Below are 19,194 nucleotides of genomic sequence, written 5' to 3' on the forward strand. Positions count from 1 at the left end.
CTAATCATCATCAGAAGCAATCTTCTGCTTCTTCCACTTATATGCTGCTTCCAAAATCTTAAGATTTGTTGTTCGCGTTTCTTCAAGGGAAAGATGGTCGATGTACTCCTCATACCTGCAGGTTATTACAATATCAGAATTGGTCGCCGCCGCCAATAGTTTAGTTTCAATAAGCTTCAATAGATATACAATCCCAGTTCTAATGTATATAGCTCATATACTGTAATAGGAGAAAAATAGACACAACGTGTATCTTCAGGCAAACTCATGAAAGTAACTCTATTTCGCAGAACTCTGACAACTAATGGCAAAATAAGTTCAAATTCAAAAGTTGCGGAGGGATCACCACAAATCAACCAAGAGAGATTTCTTCAAGTATAGAATCTATGCCTAAGTATAAGTCCACAGAACAAACACAACACCTAAAAACAAAAGAAAAAAGAAAGAAAACCATGGGCCATTAACTTTATTTGCCTTGGTTCATAAGAACAAATTTTTTTTTTATTAATTACAAGGGATAAAAGCCAAAAGAATATTGGCTGAAACAAGTTGGCGGGGGGAGGGGGGGATGAAGGTCAAATGCATACCCGGTTGGACCATCCTCAGTTTTTATTTGCCTTCTCTTTTTGAGTTTCTTTGGCAGCTTAGCACGGACCAAATCAACATCACCAACTTCGCCAAAGCTGCTTTCCATGTTCAACCATTCTTCCAAAAGCATTGCCATTTCCTCTTTCGATTCAGGGGCAGAAGTTCTGAAGTAGCTAAGGGCTCTTTCAAACACAGCTCATGAGCACATAAAATTTGTGAGGTCTAGTTCACTACCATGAAGTAAACAAAGAATGAGAACAACTGGTATAAGGACTACAATAACGAAATAACAAGTGCAGCATTTCATTTCTTACCTCTAGCTCGCTGAAGGCATTTTCTCTTTTGCTCATAATCACTTTCTCGCGAGTTTGACTCCTGCAAGCCCTCATCTATAGCAGATGCCTCAAACTTGGCATAACTAATCCACACCTTCAAATGTTTTGTGCGGTTCAAAAGCCTCTCATAAAGTCCTCTAGTTCTTTCATATTCAGCCTCAGATATCTCAAAGTCAATGTATGCCTGTCATCGAATAAATAGAAGATCAATACACATTGATTCTATTATCAAATTTACAGTAGAGCTATATAGCTATATTTGAAAAAAGGCCAGATTAGATTCTTACAGAATAACAAAATCCTAATTGACAAAGAAAAATCGAAGATGCATACACACAAAAAGATTCGAAGCACCAATTTGATATTGGTACTTACTGACATGGCATTATGTGCATGAGGCTTGGCTACATGAGCGCAGTATCAGAAATGCTAAACTATTAACTATACTTAAATAAAATAAATAATATTCACCTTTGAAGATTGTTGAGTACCTTGAACTGAATCCTGAGTGCATGAGGGGCCACCAGTATTGCTGACTGTTTTTACACTTGTAGACCGACGATAAACAAGAAAAAATAAGCCAGACATGATACAATTCATATAAAATAAAGATAAGAAGGACATGGATACATTTCGTATAAAATCCAATGTATTACCTTAAATAATTGCAGACCAATAGTACAAACAGATCTAAACCAATATAAAGAATAAAGTACATATCTAACAATAACAGTGTTAAATAAACAGTAAGAAAGAACAAATAAAGCTCAGAGAGCCAGATCTAATGAGGACAGCCCACGGTCATTAAGACCGGCCGTCAAACTCACGGTTACTCAAACCCAATCGTGAAACCGGCTACACAGACCCTCTTGTAAAATCATAAAGATTTTCTCACACACTTAGGGTTCACAAAAAACTTTTAATCGGAGCAGAAGAAGGAGAAAGGAAGAGATGGCAATTATTAGTCTTCTTAACAACAAGAAACCCCACAGGGATTTATAGTGGTTCTGTATTGAAGAGGATGGTGAAAAGAGGTGGTGAAATTATTTTCAAGGCCATAAGAATCAAAGACAAAATGAAGAAGGAGATAAATCAAAGAGAAGGGAGGAAGATAAAACAAGAAGGCAAAAGATGAGAATAGAGTTAGGATTTTAGGGATTAAGTACATTTTCAGTCGGGTCAAAAGGGGTTGGGGCAATGGGCTGACAAGAGTGGGCTGAGCCAGTCAAAGTGGGCTGTTGACAAGAGTGGGCCTGAGCCATCCAAGTGACAATGAGAGAAGAACCTAATGGTCTTGGGCCTACCAGGGTCATGGGCATATTTCAACAAGTCTAGAAAGCTTTTTCCACATATTTATTGTCCAGAGAGGTAAATTACTTCATTTTAAAAAGTATAGGGAAGTAAATTTTTATATTCTTTTTATAGGAGAATAATTTGCTCATTTTCAATATAATAGGGGTAAATTTTTATTCACCCTGATAATTAATGAAAGCACTCTCTGCAACTAACGCCCAAGATGAGAACACGACTTAGTCCACAATGAGGTGCTAATCACAGTTTATGCTGCAAGCCATCTTTGCAAACCGAAAAGCATCCATTTGCATTGTTAGATCAGTTCATAATAATCGACTTTTATTCAACTATATTGGGCTAGAGTCATCGAAAATCTAGACATATTACATGAAAAGTAGGATATAAATCCACACAAGAATCTTGTATTATGTAGTATAACTTGCAGCTCTACTTCTTGCATTTCCTATAACTCAGCCAACGCAATTAACAAATTACCTTCCTTCTTATCATTTCAAGCTTCAAAATCACTGCCATGGGTGCCATCACTTACGATATTAAGATTCCTTCGTCAATCCTGTTTAAGTCCATTATTCTCGATGCAAATACCCTTATTCCTAAAATCATGCCTCAGGCTATCAAAAGTGTCGAAATCTTGGAAGGAGATGGTGGTGCTAAAGCCGTCAAGATCGATTATCCATTTTGGGAGGGCAACCAGAATAAGAGCGTAGCATCATATTGATGCTCTTGGAACGGAGAATTTGACCCACGGCTACACCATTATTGAGGGATGCATCTGCAAGAACAAGAGCATTTACCACACCGAGGGCAATGTTCAGATTAATGGAGAGAGATCAAGGAAGGAAAGGAGAAGGCAATGTAGTTCAAGGCCATTGAAGCTTACCTCCAAGCCAATGCCTAAGAGTCAAACACCTTATTTAGGTGAGCTGTAATTCACTCAACTCTCACATTGCAACAAAGAGTTGAGTGATTTTATAGAGAAGAAAAAGTGAGATTTGAGTGATTTTGTAGAGAAGAAGAAAAAATTTGAGCAATCAGATTTTGTAGAAGAAGCAGAATTTTGAGCAGTGAGATTTTGTAGAGAAGAAGAAAAAATGGAGCTTTCCAAAATTTTTATTTTTGGAGTGATTATGGTGAACTTTGGTCCTATTGATACAAGTATGTTGTACGGGCAATAAATCATTGGTTTGAAGATGTGTCTGGAGCTCCGGATACAACTTTATACGTACGACGTGGTGATATATCTTTTTTCCACGTCTTTCAACTAGTCCCACGTCACATTCGTGTTTTGTAAGTGCTCTAGAATATATAGTTTTTGGGTGTTTTACAGTGTGGTCATATTGAGATTGACACACACCTGATAACTGCATACTAGTTGAGACATGGCATCCCGTGACGCATACTTTTTATTTCTCGGTTAGTGAGGCAACTGTATCACTACAGGACATCGCTATCATCTGGGCATTCCCAGTGGAAGGTAATCTTATTATCGGAGTATATACAAGGTATAGTACTCAATAGTGACAAATTTATTGCCAGCAATGGTTGGGTTTTATGCCAAATGAAAATACTTTTAGATGGTCTAGAATAAAACTGACAGTGTACATGAATATTTTCTTGAAAATACATGTGATGATGATAGCCCGTTTGAGACTGTATTACAGGAGGCACGTATATGTGCCATGTGCGTCATTGGTAGGGTATTGTGTCCTAATGCTACAGGGAACACCGTGTCGCTATTGTATCTACGACACATGGAGAATATACATGAGGAATATATCTCAAATTAGGGCTCAACAGTGTTGACATATCTATATCGGGAGCTGTGTACGACATCACGGTAAGGGAAAACTAATATTGGCGATGCCATGGAGTTATTACAAATATGGGCATGGTCCCGCATCATAACACCTGCACCAATTCCATCGAATGATGCTGTAGATCTAGTGGCATCAAGAATGGACCCTGAAAACATCCTACCCATCCCTCCATATGCTGCACGGTATGAACATTTTTATTTATTTATATAGTTATCAAGAATTTTGATTTCAATTATTTATCTAAATTTTGCTTCTAGGTGGTCGTGCAATCAAATAAGGTACACCGCTATGATTGTTTTTTTATGTATAGTGTATTTTTATGGGATTTTCTGAAAAAATATTGATTGCGTTGTGTGATACTGTAGTTTATTTGGACTTCGGTATGATGGTGATGCACTCGATGTGGGTTCATTTCCGCTTTATGCAACTTGCACACCATAAAATATACGTTGCCCATTGATTCATTATTCGCTGGTGGAGATGCATCAACCGGAGCAGGTTATCGTCAATTTGGCTATGTGCAGGACATCCCCCAAACCCATTGGTAAGTGAATGCCGTCTGCACATAATAGACAGGCAAGGACTTCAAGACTTAAGCTAGGAAGCATTTCACTTGGACTATATTGCACAACGATGTGTGATCATTGGTGGTGGCGGGACCCGTTATTATAGGAGGTCGTGATATCGTTCCTGACTATATGAATTGGTATCGCCAAATCACTCGGGTCCAAATTTCACATAATATAGTGCCAACGAACACGCCAGGATATTGACCAACTGACACCCGCGATTGGGAATATGTGGTAAGCACTTTGTATTTTTTATTGTTCAATTATTTTAAAAAAGCGCTATGTTTAATCGAATACAATATTTTTACCAGTATAATAGAATAGAGCAGCTAGTGATAGACTATGATAATTTCGGAGATGATCAGCAGTCATTGAGAGAAACTCGGATGCGAGCCCGTATGATTGAACGTGAACTTATGAACTTTTCCAGTGCATGGTATCCGAGTGTTCGGGTTGGACAGGCTGACACAGCTCGTGTCAGCGCATTCACAGAGGCTGGTCGATCAAGTGTTTACGCAGAGGCTGGGCCATCTAATATTTACATAGAGGCTGGTCCATCAAGTATTTACCTGGAAGCAGGTCCATCTGCTTTTTACACTCCCGATGCTCCATTTGTCGGAGACAAATATACACATAATGTTAACCCGGATGTAACAGTTTAGGACATCACCAGTGCCATTCGAAGGCACCAAGTTGAACGTGCCTAGTGACTAAAGAGAGGATAATCCGCCTCGATGAAACAAAAGACGTCCACGTGTGGCACTGGGGGGCATTACTAGGGTTGTGTAATACAAATATTGCATACTGTTGTAAAAACGTTTCATGCACATGGTTTGTAATACATAATATTATTTTATTGATAAACACTATTACATAAACAAATTTTTCAAATTATTCCCGAGCTTCACTAGTTGTTGGCGAGCACGTACTTGTGGTCTATCCATTTCGTTCAGTATTCGAGTGAAAATTTGTCTACCCGGACCTTCACGAGCTCGTAGTGTGGGATTGTGTACAAATTCAAAATCAACGGGATCCCAATATTCTTCACCATATACAGGCTCAAACCTCCCTTGATATGTCTTCTTATATGCACGAATACTGTAATATTGAGAAATAAAATTTGATGCATTAATCCCAAAATGCCGACATACCTGAATGGCATGTGAACATGGAATTTCATGTGTACCCCCACTTTCCACAAGAACACATGTGTTGCTTCAATTTTACTACATAAGTACGAGAGCCCTGCCCGGTCAAGCTCAGTGTTAGCATCAAGGCAGATTGTTGGTTATAGTCGAACTTCTGAACAATATGATGTACTGCCTCAGCCTCGAATAATCTAAAATCTAAATCAACCCATTGTTGATTTGCATTTATGATACGGTTACAACGTGTTGAGCGCTGCAAGAAATACTGCACCGAGCAGGATAACGTTATCTGCACAATAGCCATTATTGGTAAGCTTCTGGCACCTTTTAACACTCCATTTATAGACTCTAACCTGTTTGTAGTTAGAATACTAGTTCTCCAATCACCATCATGCGACAACGTCCATTAGGTCTTGTCAATTCTCCCTAGCCAATTATATGCTTCCTCGTTCGAAGCTTTGATTTCTTCCATTATTCTATCAAATTTACGAGAATTGACTTCTGCCCCACCTCTCTAACACAAATCCTTCAACTGGATGTTCTTAAATTTATTGTTAAAAATTCGAATACACATGAAGTAAACAAAATCGATGAACCCCGCGAGGAAATTTGAATGACGGTACATGATTGATAACATTGATCTAACCACTTTGCCAGTCTGAAATTAGACAAACTCTGTCATCCTCAACCGGCAGCAGATATTTGGAAAGGATTTTCAAGAACCAACACTGTGATGCAAGTGATTCTTCATCCACGAGCGCGAAGGCTAACGACAATACCTGTTGATTTGTATTTAAAGTTACTGCTGCCGGTAGTTTGTGCTTGTATTTCATGTACAAATGGGTTATGTCTACACTTATAACTCTCGACAATAGCGAAATCCCTCAATGCATGGTTTGAAAGCCCAAAAAATGAAATTCAACATGTAATGTCCCGGTCTGCAATGCCGCCATATATTTGGGAACCCTTTGATAACTCTCCCAAGTACCATAAACTTGTTCCCTAGCTTCTTTCAAAGCCTGCCATGCCTTATGATATGAGATTTCAAAACCAAATCGATCTTTCACAATCTGCTGGACATATTTTATATCATACGATGGGTCTTGATGAACCATACCAAGCAAATGTGTTGCAATCATACTCTTTCCTATGTTACCATAGTCAACAGAAATCTGATTCATTAGGCATGTATGTGGTCCGACATACTTGGTAATTTTAAGTAAAGCCATGTTTGATTTGAATATTCCTATTAGCATCCAATTGCACCCGGTCTCTTCATCATATTTGCAAGCAACTTTACACAATTTTGTATATTGGTTGGTTTGTTAGATTTGATGTGAACTTGGATTTATATTTATATACATGGATTTGTATATTAGTTGTTTATATATTTAGCCGTGGACTATTTGTTGGATTATCTTAATATCCATGAAATTGTTACCATATGTTATATGTAATTGTAATGTATGGACGTGAGAGGTATGATTATATGATCGTATAACTGATTGTTGCATGAAATTGAATTGAGAAGTTATTATTGAGAAAGTAATTATTATAGAGAAAAGAATGATGAAGTTAGTGGTAGTGCTATTGTGAATCGAACTTAAAGATTGTGCTTACTTAGTTGGGAACATAGTCAATGGTTTACGATAATGTGATTGACGTAATATGAAAAATAAATGAATTAAGTTGGGTACCATGGCACGTAGGGTACCGGGGCATTCCGAGTAGTGGGAATATCATGTGCTGTTAGCTACACACTGGGGTGGTGTGGGGATGCTATGCTTGTTGTGATGTCTTGTGCTGATATTGCTACACATTGGGATAGAGAGTGTGGGGATATCACATACAATGGGTATCTTGTGTTGTATACGATATGACGTTGACTAATGTACTCCAATTAGAGTAAGTAGGACCCTTACGTAATAAATGATAACGTCAAATATTATGTCGTGGGTATGCTTTACTCCTTACATCTGTTTTGCCATATAACAAATATTTGTTAGTTGATATGATTGCATTGTATGTGACTTGCGGCCTATGTGCACATATATAGACTGGTTAGCTATAGTTACTGAGTAGACAGTTCATTCCTTGCCACATACTTTCAGGAGATAGGTCACACTGACTAGCCACATTAAACTTTGAGCCGGACCGTTGTTCTTATAGGTGGATCAGTCGTGACATCTGAAGTCGGGATTTTTGGTTGTTTAATTGTTAAATATTTTAGTCTTTTGATGGGTTTGCGTTTAAAATTTTGTGTTGTTGGTTATTACGCTATTTCCCTTTAAGGTTATGAGGTTATGTATAAGGACATCTGGTGAGGTAAATATAAACTTTTGGTGATATCTATTATCTTTTATGATATTTACATATTATATTGATAAAATAGAATTCATTTTATGGGTTGAAAACAAATTACTTATAGAATGAGTTCTACTTAAGAAAAGGATGAAATTTTTGGTTGTTTGATTGTTAAATATTCTAGTCTTTTGGGTTTGCGTTTAAAATTTTGTATTGTTGGTTGTTACGCTATTTCCCTTTAAGGTTATGAGGTTATGTATATGAGGACATCTGGTGAGGTAAATATAAACTTTTGGTGATATCTATTATCTTTTATGATATTTATATATTATATTGATAAAATGGAATTCATTTTATGGGTTGAAATAGTGATAATTAAATGTAGTGAGTAGGGTGTGCTACAGGGAAGAAAGAAGATAATAACTGTGATGTAACAGATTTGCCAAAAAATGAACATAAAAAACAAGTCCAGAAATTCTAAAAATAGAAAAATATGTGCCAAAAGATAGAGTGAAAAAACCTTGCAAAAAATCTGTGAAAAAAATTGAGTGCAAAAACCTGTAAAGAATAACTGAGCACAAAAATATGTGTAAGAAACCTGTGCCAAAAAACCTGTAAAGAAAAATTGAGCACCGTTACTTGCACAGGCGCGCACACCTACTCCAGCGCTAGCTCCAGTAGTTCCTATAATTGACCATAATTATGAAAGAATCAGGAAAACGGGAGCTACAGAATTGAGGGTACCCTAGACCCGGAGATTGATGAGAGATGGTGGGGAAAAAGTTGAAGATGTGATGAACTTAGTGAATTGCAATCCAGAGAATCGACTTAAGTATATTGCTTTTTCTTTCTGTGGGGAATCCCTTAATTTAATGGAGGTCTGTGAAGAGGAGATATGAGCTAAGAGAAATAACTTGAGCTAAGTTTCAGAAAGAGTTTGATGATAAATATGGACCCAAGATTTACCGAGATAGGAGGAGGATGGAGTTTCTAAATTTAGTGCAAAGGGGATGATTAGGCGATGGCAGAATATGAACTTCGTTTTGCCGCCTAGCCAAGTATGAACTTGAAGCAATAGCGACGCAGGAGGATGGTTGTTACCGTTTTGAGCAGGGGCTACGAGCGGAGATAAAAAAAAAAGGCTTTGTAGTCAGAATTACGAATTTTAAAACTCTTGTTGAATCAGCAGTCTGGATGGAAGAAGCAGTAATTGAAGACAAGAAGAAGGGGGAAGATAAGAGAAAATCAATGTACATAATAGGGAATCGAGTAGGTTGACTAAAAGGGGAACCGACCGTTCATTTTCTGCGGGAAGTGGGAACTTTACACGTCGAGGTCCTATTTTTTAGGAAGTAGTGGATCGAGGTTTGGTGGATCCACAAGCTTTAATAGATGTTTGTTCAAACACAACTCATTTCCTATGCCTTCTATTGGATCGGGTAGGGGAGCTGGACAGAGTTATGGACGAGGACAAACTATCACTCCGAGTTGTTCTACCTGTGGAATAGAACATTTAGGACTATGTTGGAGACGGAATGATATAGCCAGAACCTATTATCACTATGAAGGTAGGGGATATATAGCTAGGAATTATCTCAGTCAAACTATATGTGTGGTTGGAAGTGTCGCTAGTGGGACACAGAGCCAAAGCAGTGTTAGAAGTAGTGGCAAGGTAGCTGAGAGAGACAGTGGCAGAGGAAGAGGTACTAGCTACAGAGATAGTGACCACGCTACTGGTAGCAGTATGAGGGGGCTTGGAGCACAAGGTACTCAGGGGCAAACCTAAGCAAAGATATATAACATGAGTAGGGAGGAATCTCCAACAGCAAATGATGTGGTATCAGGTACGATTTTGTTATTTGACGTTGAGGCTTATATATTAATTGATCCTGGCTCTATGCATTCATATATATTATTAGAACTTACTTCTAAAATACCGGGTGAGAATAGCCCTTTGGGATATAATTTGATGGTTAACTTTTCTGTGGGAGGGGATGTGGTAGTGAACAGTGTTAGGAGAGGGAGTTTAGTGAGAATTGGAGATGCAAATTTACCGGTGGACCTTGTAATGCTGGATTTTAAGGAGTTTGATGTGATTTTGGGGATGGATTGGTTAGCACAACATAAAGCAATAGTTGACTGTTATAAAAAGGAAGTGATGATCGAATATTCCAGCAAACTGAAAGTACTATTTGCGGGGGATTGTCAATTAGTACCAGTTTGTGTAATATCAGCTAGAGAGGCAAGACGATTGATGTTAGAAGGTTGTGAGGTGTATCTAGCCCATATGGTAGATACCGAGAGGGTTAATCCCATATTGGAGAAAATTCCGGTAGTGAGAGACTTTTCTGAAGTATCCCGAATGACTTACCAGGTTTGTCACTGCATAGAAAAGTGGAATTTGCCATCAAAACTCTTCCAGGAGTTGCCCTAATTTCTATTGCGCTGTACAGAATGGCCCTAGTGGAATTACAAAAGCTCAAAAAGCAAATGAAAGAATTATTGGGGAAAGGGTTTATTAGGCCGAGTACATCACCGTGGGGAGCACCAGTGCTATTTGTGAAGAAGAAAGATGGAAGTATGAGGTTATGCGTCGATTACCGCCAATTAAATTGGGTAACAATGGAGAATAAATATCCATTGCCGAGGATTGATGACCTGTTAGACCAGTTAAAGAGAGCTACAATATTTTGAAAGATCAATTTAAGGTCAGGGTATTGACAGTTGAGGATTACAGAGAACGACATATCAAAAACAACTTTCCGTACTCGTTATGGTTATTATAAGTTTTTGGTGATGCCATTTGGGTTAACAAATGCACTAGAGGCGTATATGGCATTCATGAATCGTACATTTTAGGAATATCTGGATCACTTTGTTATTGTTTTTATAGATGACATCTTGGTGTACTAGAAGAATAGGGAGGAGCATGAGCAACATCTAAGAATAATGTTACAAATTTTGAAAGAGAAGGAGTTGTATGCTAAATTTAGCAAATGTGAACTTTGGGTAAATCAGGTGGTTTTCCTTGGGCATGTGATATCTGATGATGGGGTTATGCCTAACCCTTCAAAAGTGAAAGCTATTATGGAATGGAGAGTACCAAAAAATACAAATGAAGTCCGAAGTTTCTTAGGGTTGGCTGGATATTACAGGAGATTTATTGAGGGTTTCTCTATAATTGTCGGTCCTCTGACCAAGTTGCTGAGAAAGGGGTAGAATTTCAGTGGACGGAATAGTGCCAACAAAGTTTTGATGAGTTGAAAAAGAGATTGACCTACACTCCGATTTTGGTTTTGCCGTCTGGTAGCGGTGGATATATAATGTATACTGATGCTTCTAAACAGAGTTTGGAATGTGTGTTAATGTAAAATGGAAAGGTAATTGCTTATGCATCACACCAGTTGAGGAACTATGAATTAAATTATCCCACGCGTGACTTAGAGTTAGCAGTTATAGTACATGTACTAAAAATTTGGAGACATTATTTGTACGGAGAAAAATTTCAGATCCTTATTGACCATAAGAGTCTTAAATATATCTTGAGGCAGAAGGAATTGAATTTGGGACAAAGAAGATGGATAGAACTGCTGAAGGATTATGATTGCACTATTGACTTCCATCCAGGGAAGGCAAATGGGGTAGCAGATGCTTTGAGTAGAAACAATTCAAGTACATTAGCCAATTTGGGGAGTCACAATCAGACATTGCTATTGGAGATGTGAACTATGAATGCGGCACTAGAGGTTGATCGGATAGCAGGTTTGTTGGCAGCCTTGCAACTTAAGCCAAACTTTGTGGATCAAATCAAAGAAGCGCAGACTCGAGATCCTTTCTTATTATGGATGCTGGAAAGGATAAAACAGGGTAAGAAACAAAATTTCTCGATAAGAGTTGATGGAGTGATAGTGAATGGGGAACGAGCTGTGTGCCTGACATAGGTGGGTTATGAGAAGAGATTTTGCGAGAAGCTCATAATGCACCATATGTGATGCACCCTGCTACTATAAAAATGTATCAAAATTTAAGACCTTACTACTGGTGGCAGACAATGAAGAAGGATGTGGCTGAATTTGTGGCTAAATTTGATATGTCAGTAAGTAAAGGCAGAACATCAGGCACCAGTAGGTAAACTTTGACCTCTATCAATACTAGAATGGAAGTGGGAGAAAATCACTATGAATTTTGTCATGGGGTTGCCACGTACATTCAAGAAGCATGAGGCTATTTGGGTAATTGTAGATAGACTGACGAAAGCACTCATTTCTTGCCGATACAAATAAGTGATTCTTTGGATAAGTCAGTTGGGTTATACATTTTCAAGATAGTGAGATTACATGGAGTGCTTGTATTTATTATGTCAAATAGAGATCCTCAACTAACCTCACGCTTTTGGGGAACTTTACAAAGGGCTTTAGGCACAAAAATACATTTCAGCGCATTTCATCCTCAAATAGATGGGCAGTAAGAAAGAATGACTCAAACCCTAGAAGATATGATGAGAGCTTGTACAATGGAGTTTAAGGGCAACTAGGATGATCATCTACCTTTAATGGAGTTTGCATATAAAACAGTTTTCGCTCTAATATCGATATGGTCCCATATGAAACATTATACGGAACAAGGTGTCGCAGTCCAATCTATTGGGATATAAAGGGATTAAACAACTGGAAGGTCCCGAATTGGTGCAGGAAACAATGGAGAACATACAAGTGGTTAAGAAGTGTTTGAAGGTAGCACAAGATCGATAGAAAAGCATTGATAAACACCGAAGGGAGATGGAGTATGAAGCAGGTGATAAAGTTTTCCTGAAGATATCTCCTTGGAGGGGAAATTACTGCAATGGCCCCATAAAACCAGGCCAAATCCAGGCAAAAAGAATTCCAAGCAATACTGCAAATCTCACAAAGACAAGTGTCATGATACTGAAGACTAATTTCAGTAGAAAGACGAAATCGAGAGATTGATTAGGCAAGGTACCTTAAGGAGTTCATAGCAAAACAAGAGGGCAAAAAGCATGAAAAACGTAGTCCTCTGTAAAGGAGGAGTAGTCTCGAAGACGTGAACATAGACATGATAGTTCAAGGAGAAAGGATGACCTTAGTGATGATAACCAGTCCGCAACGGGGTAATCTATACAATTTCAGGAGGACCCTCCTGTGGAGACTCCTCGAGCCATAGGAGAAGGTATGCGAGATCATGAAAAAGTCAAAAAGGGCGTTCAAAGCCCTCAGTGTTATCAATTGCTATAGATGCCAATGGCATAACCTTTGATAATCGAGACCTTGCAGACATACTCTTCTCGCATAATGATCCTATGGTTATCACCATAACTATGATCAACTTTGTTGTGCAGAAGGTATTAAAGGATAGTGGCAGTTCGACTGATATCATTTTCAAAAATGTGGTAGATAGAATAGGCTTACCAATGACGGATTTAAAACCTGTTAATACCCCGCTCATGGGGTTCGGAGGAGGGAGCATAGTCCCTGCCGAAATCGTAAGCTTGCCAACATCCCTCGGGATAGATCCATGTTAAAAGACCATGACGGGCAGGTATTTAGTTGTTGACATACCTTTTGCATATAATATTATATTGGAAAGACCTTCCTTGGATCAGTTTTAGGTGGTGGTATCAACTTACCACCTAAAGATTAAATTGCTGATGAGCAATGAAAATTGACTGGTGAAGGGGAACCAAGAACAAGCACGAAAATGCTATATCATAGCAACAAAAGGGAGCTCTAGCCCACCAAAAAATTTTGGAGCCAAACAGAAAAAGAAGGTCTCGGACCTTGACATTGAACTTGAAACCAAGAAAAAAAAGGTGGAAAGAATTGAACCTGCTGAGCACAAGATAATTGATCTAGTCCCAGGTGACAAAGAGCGAACAACTCAGATAGGAAACAAACTTCCTTACGACATGGAATTGCTCCTAATTGAGTTCTTGAGAAAGGATGTAGACATGTTTGCTTGGTCAGCTTCCGACTTTCAAGATATCAGCCCAAAAGTCATTGAACATCGTTTGAATTTGGAACCTGATTTTAGCCCAAAAGAATAAATTTTAGGCTAGAAAGGAACCTGATTATTAAAAATGAAGTAAATAAATTGCTAGCAACAAGATATATTCAGGAGGTTTAATACACCGAATGGTTGGCAAATGTGGTGATCGTCCCCAAGCCTGGGGAAAATGGAGAATGTGTATCGATTTTACAGACCTTAACAAAGCTTGCCCAAGGGATCCCTATCCACTGCCTTGCATTGACCAACTAGTGGATTCGACTACAGGCTATGCACTCTTAAGCATGAGGGATGCTCTTTAGGAATACCATCAGATACTTTTTGCAAAACAAGACCAGGTCATTCGTTACAGAGAATGGCATATACTACAAGGTTATGCCCTTCGGTCTAAAGAATACTGGAGCAACTGATCAAAGGTTGGTAAATCGGATGTTCAAAGAATTAAATCAAAAAACCATGGAGGCTTATGTTGATGACATGTTGGTCAAGAGCATGGAACAAATAAGACACTTAAAGCATTTGGACGAATCCTTTGCAATTATGAGAAAGTATGGAATGAAACTGAATCAAGCAAAGTGCAACTTCGGGGTCAGAGGAGGAAAATTTCTAGGATACATGGTCACAGAGAGAGGAATAGACGCCAATCTAGAAAATATAAAAATAATTTTCTAGATGCCAACCCCCAAATTTGTGAAAGATATCCAGAAGCTAGCTGGCGGAATGGCATCCCTCTGCAGATTCATTTCGGAAGCTGCAGACAAACGTTTACCATTCTTTAAAATTTTTTGAAATGTGAAAAACTTTGAGAGGACCCCAGTGTGATAAGCTTTTAATGATTTGAAAGAGTATCTGTCTTCCCCTTCCCTATTAGCAAAACCTATAGAAGTAGATTCATTATACTTGTACTTGAACGTGACTGTACATGCTGTAAACTCTGTTTCGATAAAACTCCTGAATCATGATCAATGACTAGTTTATTACATGAGTTGCACGCTCTAAAGAGCAGAGAAAAATTACTTATTGATTGAAAAATATGCATTGTACTAATAGTTATTGCCAGAAAATTGAGAACTTACTTCCAGTCCCATCCTATAATTGTGTTAATAGATCATCCCCTTAAACAAGTGTTAACAAAACCTGATGCCTCAGTGTGATTAGTTAAATGGGCACTTGAATTTGGAGAATTTCACATTGAGTTCCACTCGCAAACAACTATAAAAGGCCCAAGTGTTAGCAGACTTCCTAGTCGAAATGAATAGCTTGGAGGAGGGAAAGATAAAGGGAAATGGCTACTTCAGGTAGATGGATCCTCAAACTCAAATCAGAAGGGAACAGGGATAGTCCTCAGAGATCCTGACGGTATTGAGTTCGACGTGGCAATAAAGCTAAGTTTTGCTGTAACAAATAACGAGGCCGAGTATGAGGCACTAATAGTAGGGATGAAATTGGCATTGCAACTGGGAGCTATGAAGGTAATCGTCTACACGGACTATCAGCTAGTCGCACAATAGTTTGGGAAGACTTATGAAACTAAGGAAACAAGCATGATCAGATACCTTTAAAAGGTAACTTCTCTAAGTATGTAATCAGTCTCGTTTTTTATCCACACATTTCAACAGTACCCTTGTGTTTTTCTTTTGTACAGCTCTCTTTCATGCAATATGAATCTAGTCGATTGAATTCTCATTCAACGGTTCTGGGCTTCATTTGCGGATCTTTCCCTTTGGAGAAATCTTAATACCAAACCTTTCCAGTCATAATTAGGAGCTTGAACATTGATCAATAGGAAACATTAATCTTCTTGGTGTTAGGTAAATATGCCATTAGGGAGGTCTTTGTTTTCTATATGTTTCGATACTAATAAGGTATCGCACTATTGTTAGAAACGCCACAGGAGAAAGTCCTTTCTACTTGGTATATGGCTGATAAGCAGTGATCCCAGTAGAAATTGGAGCAAAATCCGCCGAGTAAAGATGAATGATCAGGTGAAAAACGCCGAACTACGTGGATGGATTTGATACTCCTACCAGAGAAAAGAGAGTTGGCATATGCGAAGATATAAAAGTACAAAAGGCAAGTAGAGAAGATGTATAACAAGAGGATGAAGCCAAGAACCTACCAAGTGGGGAACTTGGTCTTCAAGAAGCGCAAAACCTCCAAACATGTTGGAAAACTGGACCCGAACTGGAAAGGTCCTTTCAAAATCATAAAATTAGCCAAGAATGGAGCGCACTGCCTCCAAGAATTGTCAGGAAAATATCTCCCACGACCATGAAATGCACAAAATCTCATAAAGTTCAACGTGTAGTCTTTTCCTGGTCCCACGACCACGCTTAGTCTAAATAAAGAGACTTTGATCATGTTGCATGAAATTCTACCTTAGAGTCTTAAAGGCTAATCATGTTCGAAAAGGACCTTTATTTCTAAGTCCGAAAAGGTCTTAGGTCAGTATAGACAATTTTATTCTAAGTTTGAAAGGGCTTACATCTAAATAGACAATTTGCTACTAAGTCCGAAAGGGCTTATGTCCAAAAAGGACCTTCATTACTAAGTCTGAGAAAGCTTAGGTTTGCATAGACACTTTATTACTAAATCTGAAAAGGCTTGGGTATAGACCTTCTATTTCAAAGTTTGAAAAGGCTCAAGCCTAGAGGAATATTAACTCCAAAGCTGAAAAGCATAAGTCCAGAAAGACCCCTACTTACTAAGTCTAAGACTATATTGAACAACAATGTTCAGGCAAAGCCCTAGGGAGACTTTACCATTCAGACAATTGAAATGACACCAGGAACATGTAAATCATGAAGCTCAAAGCAACAAGGTAACCCCATTTACTATGCAACTTATATTGAGTAATCAGTCATCTACTACATGCATTTTTACATATAAAACGTCATACGCAAAAGGAATCCATAACATCCAAAGCCATTTAACAAACATGGGCATTACATAGCTCAGAAAGTATCCAGCACCTCCAGAAAATGTCCAACAACCAACCAAAACATCCAAACATCTAAGGGCATAATTCGCTCGATACCAAACAACACAAATGTTTCAAGCAGGCTCCTCAGCATCATAGCATCTTCAGAAGCAGGTTTAGTAGTCGCAGCATTTGGATAGGAAGGATCAGGGCTTAGACCGGCACTCACCTAGGTATTTAGAACTGGAACTTCAGCAGGGAGTGTTGGGTCATAATCCTCGGTAATCATAGACTCCACAGAATAAGGCACAATTAGTGCACCTTCAGGAGCAACAACTTCAATGTTGATCCCTTCTTCCTTAGCCGCTTTAGCAGTCAAACGCTCCCATGCTTCGTCATACAAGGCATCAAGAAAGTTACGAGGTAACGGAGAGTAAAACTCATCAAACATCGAGGACTTCCATGTTAGCAAGTACGTCAAGTTCTCATCCTTAGTAATGCTGATAAGGCTTGTATCGAAACCTTCCACAAAGCCCCAGGATATCTGATCTGGCTAATACACTTAGCCCAAGCAACCAAGATCTCATCATATACTTTCATATCCACCAGCTTTTGATTTTAATAGATAAATCCTAGCATATCTAGAAAAATCATCAACGAAGGAGATATAATATTTTTTACCACCCGGAAATATAATATTTTTTACCACCCTTGCTTAATGTGTTTTTCAAATCAACTAGATCCAACTGAATTTAATTCTAGAAATTCAGTAGTTCTAGATGTGATGGGTTTAAAAGGTTTCTTTACGTATTTTGCCTCTACACAGATTCCACATTTAGAGTATCCATTTGTGTCAGAAATATTTATGAGATTAATAGTTTTGAAACTTTTAATAGAGGAATAGTTCACATGTCCTAATCTACCATGCCAAATATCAATGGATTCCATTTCCAGTCAGCTTTAATCAATAAACTACCAGAAACTAGATTTCTACGTAAAGAAGGCACATATAAAACGTCATTCAAAGCAAGTGTTTTGCCAGAAGTAAGTTTAAGGAAGACCTTTCCTTTACCCAAGACTCCGGCGGTTGTAGAATTCCCCATGAAGACATACTCGTCGTCTGTTGCGTCACTACGTTAATGGAATAGGGCTTTGTTGGAGCAAAAATGCCTGGATGCGCCAGTGTCTAGTATCCAGTCTTCTTTGTTCTCTATCAGGCAGGCTTCTACAACTACCGTAGCGATGATCTCGTCATTTTTAGCTAGGTTGACTTGTGGAGTAGATTTTGTGGTTGGTTTTTGGCTTGACTTCAACTGATCCTTTCTTTGGTAGCACTGGTACGCTTTGTGTCCTAATTTTCCACAACAATAGCATGATATTTTGTTCTTTCGGATCTTGCCATTAGGTCCTTTGAACGTCTTGCCTTGATAGTTCTTTTGAAAAGGTTTTCCTTTATTCTGGTGAAACATGTTTTAGATCCAGCAGACTCAACAAGGTTAGCTTTAACTAAAAGAGAAGAGACAGAAGTTTTCTTGTCTTTTAGGCGATTTGCTTCTTCCGTTCTCATATGGCTGATTAATCTTGGAAGGTTAGATCCCTTTTCTTGTGCTTCAAGTGGTTTCGATATTCACTCCAAGTAGTAGGAAATTTTTTCAATAGTACATTGGCTTGTAAAATCTCACACATTTTCATGCCCTCGCTCAGTACTTCAATCACTAGGTTCTCGTACTCATGGATTTGGTCCATTGTAGGCTTCTCATCGACCATTTAAAATTGAAGCCATTTACCGATAACGTACTTTTTCTTCCAGTGTCATTACCTCCGTATCTTGCCTCCATTGTAGACTAGACTTCTATGGCACTCCTATAGTTGACAAATAAATCAAACAGAGAATTATTCATATGATTAAGCAGGTGCCTTCTCACCGTTTTATTGTCTCTATCGTATTTCGATTTTGCTTCATCCTCAGATTTTGTGGTCATCCCTTCTACGGGGATCGCTACTAAATTTCTGCAGGAGTTTCCGGTGGATTCTGGAACAACACATAATCCACGTCTAGTTGTTCAAAAAATATGAGCAACTTTTGTGACCATCATTTATAGTTGGTCCCGTTAAGTGGTTCAAGCTTGGAGAGGTCATACAGTATTTTAGCAATTGGAACAGCCATTATAGTATAAT

At 38.4% G+C, this 19,194-nt stretch overlaps 1 protein-coding gene across 1 annotated transcript; it reads right to left on the reverse strand.

The window, feature by feature from the left end:
• On the reverse strand, nucleotides 1–2,750 carry LOC110012162 (uncharacterized). Its single transcript, XM_088881397.1, has 4 exons — nucleotides 2,712–2,750; nucleotides 903–1,107; nucleotides 588–783; nucleotides 1–115 (listed from the first exon to the last, which is right to left on the reverse strand). The coding sequence occupies exons 1-4, from the start codon at nucleotides 2,748–2,750 to the stop codon at nucleotides 1–3; spliced, it is 555 nt and encodes a 184-aa protein (XP_088737523.1).
• Nucleotides 2,751–19,194: the final 16,444 nt, after the last annotated feature.

This window comes from Sesamum indicum, linkage group LG6, assembly GCF_026168435.1.
Source record: "Sesamum indicum cultivar Baizhima isolate 11 linkage group LG6, ASM2616843v1, whole genome shotgun sequence".
NCBI classification, from domain to species: Eukaryota; Viridiplantae; Streptophyta; class Magnoliopsida; order Lamiales; family Pedaliaceae; genus Sesamum; species Sesamum indicum.

Bases quoted from the DNA above. Each gene is read 5' to 3' on its own strand.
- LOC110012162 (XM_088881397.1), bottom strand. From the start codon at position 2,750: ATGGCAGTGATTTTGAAGCTTGAAATGATAAGAAGGAAG. The intron at 1,108-2,711 runs GTAATTTGTTAA...ATTCGATGACAG, and splicing joins TTGAAATGATAAGAAGGAAG to GCATACATTGACTTTGAGAT. The intron at 784-902 runs GTAAGAAATGAA...TGTGCTCATGAG, and splicing joins ATGCCTTCAGCGAGCTAGAG to CTGTGTTTGAAAGAGCCCTT.